General features: G+C 38.8%; 1 protein-coding gene across 3 annotated transcripts in view; it reads right to left on the bottom strand.

Moving 5' to 3' along the window:
- Nucleotides 1–11,188, bottom strand: part of LOC113226834 — a 29,860-nt gene that overhangs the window by 645 nt on the left and 18,027 nt on the right. Inside the window, exons 11-19 of one of the 3 annotated variants that reach the window (XR_003310147.1) lie at nucleotides 9,951–10,251; nucleotides 9,348–9,433; nucleotides 7,589–7,718; nucleotides 5,378–5,446; nucleotides 4,133–4,292; nucleotides 2,327–2,463; nucleotides 1,258–1,339; nucleotides 443–581; nucleotides 285–318 (exon numbers count right to left, since the gene is read on the bottom strand). Coding sequence is in view for 1 of the 3 variants with exons in the window: in XM_026459606.1 (XP_026315391.1) it covers nucleotides 1,283–1,339; nucleotides 2,327–2,463; nucleotides 4,133–4,292; nucleotides 5,378–5,446; nucleotides 7,589–7,718; nucleotides 9,348–9,433; nucleotides 9,951–10,251 (940 nt within the window). In the remaining 2 variants the exon portion in view is untranslated. Of the gene's footprint in view, nucleotides 1–284; nucleotides 319–442; nucleotides 582–1,257; nucleotides 1,340–2,326; nucleotides 2,464–4,132; nucleotides 4,293–5,377; nucleotides 5,447–7,588; nucleotides 7,719–9,347; nucleotides 9,434–9,950; nucleotides 10,252–11,188 lie in introns of those variants that run through there. The other 2 variants (XR_003310148.1, XM_026459606.1) reach the window with 2 other exon arrangements.

Here is an 11,188-nt window from a genome sequence, read left to right as displayed (position 1 = left end):
GTTCACACATAGCACGACACGATTAAATGTCGTTCACGATTTTTTATCGTTACAACGACAAACTGTCGTCACAGTGGGAACAACTAGAACGACAGTCGCCGGACGATAAAAAAACGTCACGATAAAAAAGTGACGACTGATTGTCGCAGCTCGTAATTATTGTCGTCACGTTTTATTTGTCGCTGTCCCCACGTATTCTGCTCCCTGCCCTCCCCTCTCGTACCCCGCGCCCTCTGCTCGCTTTGCAGTAGCGTTGGGTCGTAGTTATGATGGGCAAGCGCCCGGGTTGTTACCGCTGGGTTTAAATCGGGTTAAAACCTGAAATCGAGGGCAAAAACTATTTACGTCTAAATATTTGTTGTGAATTGAGTTTTGTTCAAATTTAATTATACATATTATTACAAAATATTTGTTGCTTTATTATCAGGATAGTTCGATTTACCTTTCTATTGAATAGATTCGCTTGAAAAGTTCATCAATAAATTGGTACAAAAAATCGTTAGATCGTATGCACTTGAATCGATCTTCATTGAGAATCCACGGGATTGACAGGTGGTGCGTATTATGTGGAGATGCCTCTTCTTCATGTAATAAAAATATAGAAATTTGTTACAAGTTATTGTATATTATGTTAGTGTTGGAATTATACCAAATTCTGTATTCTTCGTTTCTGCCCACTATTTTGGTCAGAAATGGGTTAAAACTCGGCCCTTCGGGTAAAACCCTGGTGAAAACACGGGCGGGTTGATTGGGTTTTAACCCACTGCCCATCTCTGGTCGTAGCGGATTTGACAACACCGAAAAGAAAGCAACTTCGTATACCGTTTGACATAACCCAAATGGAATTCTTTGTAGTAACATTGGATGTACCCAAAACTTTCTTTTATTTGTTTGCTTCTTCTTCCGCATTTTGAAAAAGTAATACATTATTAAAATTCCGTCTTCATCCATTTCGAGCTAACACACACTACCGGCTTCCAAAAGAACATACAAGCGACTGCAGTGCATCAAACGATTCTGTCGTGCAAACGACAAGGAGGCTGTCGTGAAACGATAAATTGTCGTCAGGATCTAATGGGAACAGCTAGTCACGACAGTCGTTCAACGATAAAAAATCGTCCACGACAGATAGTCGTGATATGGGAACAGACTACCACACGACAGTCGTCCAACGATAATAAAACATGACGACATAGTGGGAACGCGCCCTTACAACTCACTAATGAGTACCCGGCTTTAGGTTGCATTAATTTTTACCTATGCACATAGGCTAGGGAAAAACTTATTTCACTTCAGTAGACGCTGGTTTGGCTTTCTTCTTTGTTTGAATAGGGGAAGCCTGTAACAAAATATTTTATTAATATTTTTTCCATACAAACACCCAATGCAAGTAAAATGGTACCTTCCTTTTGGTATGGAAAACAAAATTACGCGTTACAAACTCAACATCATCATCAACATCAAAGGATATGTAAACACAAGAAAGAAATAAAAATTCAGTAAAAACATACAGTTAACACACAGTTAAAAATCGCATTATGATTGATAAAACCTTTTTTTTTTATAATATCAAGTGATGGGACGAACTAGTCGTGCGCCTGATGGTAAGCTACACGCTTGTCCATAACAGTTGCAGTGCCACTCGGAGCTTTAAATCGCAAAGATCTGAGGGACACTACCTCTGCGCCCGTCACCCTGAGATATAACTTAACAAGTCCCACGTGCCTGTAATTTCGCGGGCACCTTTAACCCTTCAAAATCGGAACACAGTAATGCTGACATTACTGCTTGGCGGCAGAAATAGGTAAGGTGGCAGTCCATCTCTGGACGAACTCTTTCACAAGGAGCTCTACTAGTAAACCTAGAGATCGTAATTTGTTTTTTTCTTTCTAGGTTTCTGGCGTTGTGTGGAAAAATTAATATAATATGTATAATATCATATAATCACAATACACTGTTGTGCACGAAAGAAGCCTAGCCGCACGACGTGCCATTCCTTACCGGTACGTGTACGTTTGGCGCATCCAAATCCTTTCACCACTATGGCAAGCGTTACTATAGTGTACCTATGCCATCGAAACTATAAGATCATAATACATTCAACAAGGGGGTTTTCTACTTTGTTAATGTACGCAAAATGTATTCTAGAATTCTTATTTGTAATAGAATCGGTTATTCAGATTACAATTTAGGTAACTCGGTAACAGATTGCGTATCTGAAAAATTTATTAACAATACGGTCTGTATCCCAAACAGAAATGGCAATTCAAATTCCGTCTATTTGCGTACACCCTTACAGCTATAGCAAAATCGGAGTTAAACTCACCAAGTGTGGATGCCGAGCCCTAATATGCTGCAGTAGTTTAGCGCGGGTCGAGTACTGACGGTGACAAGACATGCAGTAAGCTGGCTCGTGAGTCCGCTGTTCACCCTCTACGGGCTTTGCGCGGAAGAACTGGGAATCTGTACGAGACCATTGTTAATTCGAATGCTATAAAGTCTAACTAAACTAAACATTCAGAATACAGGCGCTGTAATCCCATATAGTAGTGTGAACACAGTCAAACTCCAATACTTTACTTATTCAGATTTTTTTGTGAAATAACTCCACTAGTTTTGATATGATTATGAATGCAAAGATTGAACACACAGAAAAATTTAGGTTGCGGTGAGAAGTTTATTAAAAAATCATTCAGTACAATTCAGTACAAATATCTATAACAAAAACACAGGAGAATTTTCACGACTCGGTAACTGGACCCGTGGTTCAGATGGTTAGAGCAATGCCACGGTGCGGCATGGACGTAGGTTCAAGTCTCATAGGGTCGATGAAAATGTGTCTGTGTGTTCGATCTATGTATTCATAATCATCCAATACATTACGTAGATAAATCCTATCGAATAATGACTATTTGAGAATATTTTGAGAGCGGCGTAAGTTTTACGATCTCTTCATTAATACAGAAACCAGAATCCCATTACAAAGCCTGACAGTTTGCTACAATATCATTTTGATGGGAATCACTTGTCAAGTCAAGCGGTTAAAACTTTGCTGAACTGTAAACCACTAACTGATGGCGTGTTTATTTTATTTTTTTGTAATACCATTTAACGGGACGAACAAGTCGTGCGCCTGATGGTAGCTACACGCCTGTCCTTAACAGTTGCAGTGCCACTCAGAACTTTAGGCAGTACTTCCCTGGTCGAACTCTGTCACAAGGAGCTCTACTGCTACTAAATATAAGCGATATTCGCTGCCTCTGGCGGTAGCGAAAAATACCGCGCCGTACCCGGTCGAGATTTTGTATAATGTTCCGGACTTAACAGGAATAAACAGATACATCACCAAATCGCCTTGGTCGGCGGTATCTTGTCGCTTGCTTTGCGACATTGGTCTTGCAGGACGGTGTGGTAGACCCGCAAGTCAGTGACGTGTAGTTAGTTGACACAATGGAAGGACTCATGTGATGATCGTGACGTCGTCGAAACAGTCAAATGATAAATTTATTGAGACTACATGTCACGCACGGTTATAGCATAAGAAAATTCTACTATGGTTATAGTGTGGTCTTATTCACTGACGGCACAGAAGTAAATGTCTAGACCGGTGGAATTCAAAAGAATGTCGCTACGCACAGCGGTAGCTATATCCGCTTAAGTTTGAACGGTAGGAATATCGCAAACCCACTCGGATTTCATTACCCACAGCGGTAGCGAATATCGCATACCTATATCTGAATAGATCTTAAAGCATTGTTTCCTAAAGTGGTCCCTACCGCCCCTCAGTTAGCGCCGAAGAGTCCTAGGGGCGGTGGGGGCCTCGGAAGCAGTTGAGGGGCGTTGATGCTGTCCAGGGCGTGCTACCGCATTTGAGAAAAAACCTGAATTATTTAAAGATGTACACTACAATATTTTTTTCCTTGTGATTTTTGGTGTTAATACAAAAAATATGTGTTTTCAATTATTATTTAGTGGTGGTGCGCGTTGAAATGTTTTTATCTGGTCAAAGTGGGCGGTGAGCTAAGGGTTTGGAACCTATAGGCATAGTTTGACAGATAATGCGAAAATATTTGATTATAAATAGACATTTCACAACTTTTTACTCATTTTCATGTTTACAGTTAGTGCTTACCGGGATGATGTTTGTTTACATGATGGTCGCGCTTAGCAGCCGCACGGTAGATTTTAGGGCAGATGCCGCAAGGGTAGTGAAGCACCCTTTTCTTTACAGGCACCCCCTTCGGCTGGCGCTGGTGAGTGCGCCACAGATGATTCACTAACATGCCTCGACGCTGTATTAAAAAGCAGAGTATTTGAAGGCCCGCCCTCATTGACAGAGACGAAGTTAATTCTCGGCAGCACCAATTTGTCACAAGTCAAAAAAGTACTGGGGTGTTTACACAGGGTCGACTGCCAAGTTCGCTAGACTTCGTCGACTGCCGCGACTTTAGTAAGCGAATTCTTTGCAAGGCAGCGCATTCGGCGCACTGTTTACGCCGAGTGGACTGCCGTCGCCGAAATCACACAATCATTTTTATATATTTAATTACAAATTTACGCACAGAGACACAAAAAATCTTTCGAAACGGTAAACAAACTGATCGGGTAGATATTCTCCGGCCCCCAGCGAGCGGGGACGCAGAAGCCCGCCGACGCATTAAAGTTGTCTAGTCGACGACGAGTTCCCTGACAGGAATTACCAATGGGCGGAATACAGTGTTCCAAATGAGTACATAAAAGTCTACATACATGTAGATACAAGGAGTCACATAGAGTGGTTAAAACCACCAAATATTAATTGATTACTTTTCGAATTCCGGATTTTCGGAAATAGTTTCACTGCACTGTACGATAACAAAAGTATGTACAATTTCCGCAATAGTTCAAACAACCATTGTTTGTAGCTTATTAGATTAAATGTGTACTTTGGTGAAAGGTTAGTTACCTACTGCATTTTTTACATGGAAACTATAACTAGTTCAAAATGCAACTTCAGCTTCCCAGGTTAGTAGTTTTAACTTTTTTATTATTTGGTTTTAACCACTTTGTGTCACTTCTTATCATTTATATACTCATATGGAACACCCTAGTCCGACCATTGGTGATTACACCTAGTCGACTCGGTCGACTTTGACAGCGAACTACAATCGATAAACGACAGTGTTTACATTTGGTGGGTTGCCGCCTTCAGCGGACAAGCGACGGCGACCTGTCGTCCTAGTGTAAAAGCACCATAAGGATTTATTTCTACACCGTATCTAAAAGTGTAATAATGGATTATCGGACGGGCATAGCGGGAGCGATACATAATGCTGTAATACAAATTGTTCCTATTTTAACAATACAACCTAGCAAGTAAAATATAAAGTGTACTGACCTTAAACCTACAGTCGCATTCTTCACACGTATACGGCGCGTCATCATTAGGTTTTTCGTTTTTCACAGACTGCAACATTACATATTATCAACACACTAAAAATAGAATATGGAAATGAAATTATTTTTCTGGATTCAGGTAAATCGCGTATATTTGTTATGATTATGAATACAAAGATCGAATACACAAAATTTTTTTCGTCGACCCGGTGGGACTGGAACCTACGTCCGTGCTGCATCGTAGCATTGCTCGAACCATGGCGTGTATTTGTTTTTTTTTTATACAAACCAATGTTTCGGGCTCTCTACAGATCTCACGGTCACGGTTGACTGAGATAGTATTATGTTATTTTTTTGAAGATCACATAGGGCGCACTATTACTTTCCGGAACTGGACACTTACATAAACAATATTTAAAAAGTAATTACAACATTTGAAAATGGAACTCTTTAGCTGTAAAATACAGTTTGTTTCATCTGACTGCCACTTGTTTTTACATTGTGGCGTCATTTTAGAAATTGCTTGTCTACATCACCATGAATTTAACTCGTCAAAATTTTCGTAGTATGATTTTTTTTCGATTTTAAGTATAATTAAACACAGCTCAGCGGAGCTTCGCTCGGCTTCAAACTTCTTTTGGCAATGAAGCACCATGCAACACGACTATGTATAACTGCTTTGTAGAATTCAAACGCGGTCGTGTGAATCTCAGTGACGAATTTCGTGATGGTCGCCCGTCCACTGCTGTGAACAACAAAAACATCGATGCTGTGTGCTGTATGATCAAAAACAGATAGGCATGTGACATACCATGAGATTCGGGCATCTTTAGGCATAGGCATGAGTCAAATAAAATCAATACTACACAAATATTTGGGTGTGAAAAAGCTGTGCTCTCGGCGGATCCCACACAATTTGACTGAGGCTCAAAAAACGGATCGCGTCACTTGGTGCACTGCCATGCTTACCAGATTCAATGAAGGAACGACAAATTTGGTGTGGGACATAGTAATAGGTGATGAAACATGGATTTATAGTTACGATCCCTAAACAAAAAAAAAAGCAGGAATCGAGCCCATACGGGCCTTTCGCGATGAGCCGAAACCAATCAAAGTGGCGCGTGTGCAAAGTGGCTCTAAGCGGATGATTTCTTCTTGTTTTAATAAAACTGGACACGTGGCTACTGTTGCTTTGGAGAATCGTTGTACCCTGAATAGTGATTGGTACACGAACATTTGTTTGCCGGAAGTTATTGACAAACGCCGTAAAAATAACCGTAAACGCCGTATCATCTTGCACCACCATAATGCCAGTTCTCACACGGCCAGACAGGCAAATGATTTTTTTAAGGTGTACAACGTTGACGTTATTTCCAAAAATTAAGAACCAGTTGCTGCGGTCAACGATTTTCATCACCTGAAGAGGCTGTCGAAGAGTATGAAAAATGTATTTCAGAGATTGTCACTGAGAAGTGGCATAAATGGTTTCAAAATTAGTTCATTCGTATGAAAAAGTGCATATTAACGCTAACGGAAAATATTTTGAGAAACAACAAATTAATATATACATACAAATTACATTACATACAATTTTTCTTATTCATTCCGGAAACTTATAGTGCGCCACACGTACAACCATAATTTTCTTGTATTTTTCGTGAAAATCCTCAACTGGTTTGCTATTATTATTGCTACGTAGCGCGTAGACTGAACAAACAAAGAAAAATTCCATCAATTCAACTGGATTCGAACCAGTAACTGTTGCCTCAATGTAGCCACGTGGAAATAGCAAATCACCCTATTTGAACTATAATAACAAAAATAATTGATTACAACTACCTTATTTAATTTTTTTTATCTCTTCCACTCTTTTATTAAGGGGACAACATATTTGGAACCAAGAAATTAGTTTAAGGTATTGTGTTTATTTATTGTCATATGTACATAGTCAGGTGTTATACGACTAAAGTGTAGCCTTGATAGGGCATTGCAAGGTAATGAATATAATGGAATGAAACAAAATAAAATAAAAATTTTGAATGGAAATTGAGAGCCATAAACAAAAAATGCGAAAAATTTATTTTAGATTAATAAAATTTTTGTACAGGCAAATTACTATGGATTTGTGAATTTGTGTCAATTAACTCGAAGTGTGAATTACTTCATCGATTTACATTTGAGAGAAACGGAATTGACATTGACACCACTATACCTCTACTGTGACCATCGTTGTTGCAGTGATTTTTGGATTAATATGTTCACTGTGTATATGCGTAGCTAAGCCGTCCTTTTTATGAAATATCTGTCCACACTCGCAATAGAATCGCCTCTTTGGACAATCTCTGAAAGAAATAACAGTAATATTTATTCATTTTGTACACAAGGTGACAGGTTGAACGAGATAAATATTTAAAAGACGATTGAGTACCTGATACCCATACCGAATATGTAAAAAAAACCCTACCTTATTTTTAAATATTTATCTCAAAGGTAAAAATACTGCCTCTTAACATTTTGTAATACTCTGCGCAAGATCGAACATGCAGCGAGTATCCGCTACCCTTACCGGCCTCTGCGCACGCTTTCCAACGGGTTTCGCAACCCCGCCCGTTCTCGCTCGTTGAAGCGCGGGCCACCCGCTACCGCCCGGTTAGTTCGCTTCAAAAATTAGACAGACATAATAGGGTTCGCTTGCGCTTTTGTGTTAGACGGGACGTGACGCAATCGTGTATTTGTTTTGCGTGGTGTAACGGTGTATTCACCTGTGTAGCCTGTGTAGTTTAGTGGAGTGCAGTGACGTTCATAACGATAGCTTACTAGGCACATGATGCGGTGTTACGTTATGGTACGAGTATGTTGTGCAAATGATGTTATTAGTCGTGATAAGATCCTGTACCGAGAAACGTTCCTTAGTTGGCGTGGTCCATCCAACGTCCGACTCAATTTTGTCTCTCCTAAGCAAGGTATGAATGGAAAATGGAATTTTAATAGTACTATTTAAGTAGGAAGGCTTGACACGCGGGAGTTCAATTTCCTACCGCTCAGCTGTTTTGTTTCATAGAGTAGCCCAAATGAAGGGTGTGTTAGTATTAGATACGAACGCCGATAATAGACCAGCCGGCGGCGGCGTGAGAGCGACATGAAACGAATTTGTGTAGCGGTGTTTGTTTTTACAAAAGCCGTTGTACAAATACTTTTTCAAAGGAAAAAATAAAATAAAGGATTTTCTTTATTAATCAAATTTTTATCAGTTCCATCAGGCGCTCAGATCGTACGCATGCGCTCGGTTCCGTATTGTGTGTGTTTGCGTAGTGAAAATGGCGACGTCAGAAATTGACATATTAATATTTTAAGCAATACATCTTAGAATATAAAATCACTAAGCTTTATCTTAGAAATGTCAATTTCTGGTGTCGAGATTTCCACTATCATACAAAACAAGAAAGCGTGCACGTCGGAGCGCTTGCTCGGACTGAACCACAGAACACTATACTCACAGGGAAGACTGAACTGAACGGGGCGCGCCGAATGCATTTGTCGGCGGCGGCGGCGGCGGCGGCGGCGGCGGCGGCGGCGCGGGGGAAAACCCGCGGCGGCATGTCTAGTTTAGTATTTGTAAAATGGCACGATATTTTTTCGAATTTTTTTTGTTTAGGGGCGATTTTTTTAATATTCAGATTAGATATCAGCTACTCTTTTACTTCTTTAAATATTTATTGCGTTCAACCTGTCACCCTGAATATGAACAGGTTATACTATGAGTTAAAAAAAATTTGAAGGTTTGTACTATTATTTACTTATAATATTTAAGCTGAGTTTCCAACCCCTGAACTAGATAAAAGGCTAGTCTTAGGAGTTGGATTTATATAATCTTGTGATTGTGTTTGCTACGAGAATGTAGGTATTCAGATTTCATAAATTATATGCATATCATTCATAATTAACTTAGTCACGAAATAGTAAACACTCACCTCAAAATATGTTGTCGTTTCTTACTTTTTATCATACCTTCATTACAATAAGGACAAAAAATGTGCTCATCATTCTTTGGATTGCTCTGAAACAAACATTTCAGCTGATTTGAACATCATCAGTACCCTACATATTAATAAACCATTTTTCAAGTTCTCAGGATCGAATCTCCAAAAACAAAAAATGCCTGTCACAGAAAATCAGTCAGGTGGACTCGTGAGTGTTGTTACAAATAGAACTGTCTTTACAATATTGTTTCTGGTTCAAGTTGTTCATTGTGTCATTGTGTCATGGACACTTTCATATCAAACAGATCATTGCATTCCAACTCTGCAGACTAACTAATCACTCATTTAGGTTGTTCAGGTGTAATACAAATACTAAATATTTGTGATTTAAAAAAAGAGGCGTACCGTTACCTGTTAGTCACCCATTCTGACAAATTACACATTTATGTGAAAAAAGAGACGCGGACCATTGAATTGATCATAAAAATCTCTGGTAAATATTGTGCGCTTAAAGAAATTCGGCGCAAAATGTTTCACCCTAAAGAAGATATATTCAACTAGATTTTTTTTATATACATAATATTTGTGACCTACCACGGCTAAAGACTTATTCGAATCATCATACGAAAATAACGTCGAATCCAGTCTTTCATCATTAGCCAAGTTAATGTCGTCTTTAAATCCGATATAAGGATTAAAATCTTCCGATTTAGAACTGCCAGATATATCCAAATTGGGCATTCTGTCCGTATCGAAAAGGTTTGTAGAGAAATCTAAGCTAGTGGTGTAGTTCTGAAAACTTTCATCAGATGGTAATTTGTTGTCTTCTGTACTTTGCGTGAATAGTCCAACATCTGACTTCGGCTCTGGCTCAGTGGATTGTTTTGTTTTATTTCTGAAATTGAAGTGAACAGGTGAATATAATTTGTTTGTAAACTGTAAGTAAGTATTGCATATTATCATGTAAGTATCAATAACTCAAAAGGAATGCTAAACGCGATACAAGAAAGCGTTGTCGGGTATCTAGTACCTATTGGTACTCTAGATGTGGCGAAGAGTACCATATAGCCACTTTAGTAACTATTGTTTTACATTGGCGAGCTGCAAATTATCAAGGCTATTAATTTATCAAAGCTACTCTAATTTCTAGTGATAACAAACAAATCAAATAGATAGCGCTTATTTCACAGATTTTTATGGATACTGTCGGCTATTATTTTATTTTGTTTAGTATTAGTGCCATCTATCCATATTAGCAAGCGGTAATTTATAAATTAGTTTGTAACACACAATGTCATCTTTGGATACGCATATTTGTCAAAGTTCAGAAAATAATTTTAGCTCATGGTCAATATTAATAGAATCGATATAAGTATCTAGATGGCGCCATTTCGTTGTAAGACGAGATTTTGTCCTTTTTCAGAGTTATGACCTGTAATATATAGATTAGCAGTTATCTTGAATGATTATTGGTCTATGATATTACGTATACAATAAAATGTATCCAAGTGGACAAAGAACAAAAAGTAACGAGAGTGGACACTCTCCGCTTCTCCCTAGTTTTAGATACCGCACCACGCCTCGCATTGACGGTCACATTGACTGAACGACAACGAGGCTGGCAAAACTTGAACGTTAATATATAACATCATTTACGTTACTATTTATATTGGTCGTGAATTGTGTTGTATACGGCTGTAAAGAGATGAGTTTCTTTCGTTTTCCGGAAGATGAAACGAAGTAAAAAAAACTTATGTCTGAGACTCATTCAGTTATTGTTTCCTTCATTAATTTAGTGCAGAGTAATATATAATACAGATTTAGTATGTTAA

Source organism: Hyposmocoma kahamanoa, unplaced genomic scaffold (genome assembly GCF_003589595.1).
Source record: "Hyposmocoma kahamanoa isolate Upper Pololo Valley unplaced genomic scaffold, ASM358959v1 202, whole genome shotgun sequence".
NCBI classification, from domain to species: domain Eukaryota; kingdom Metazoa; phylum Arthropoda; class Insecta; order Lepidoptera; family Cosmopterigidae; genus Hyposmocoma; species Hyposmocoma kahamanoa.
This window is presented reverse-complemented; position numbering and strand designations above follow the sequence as displayed.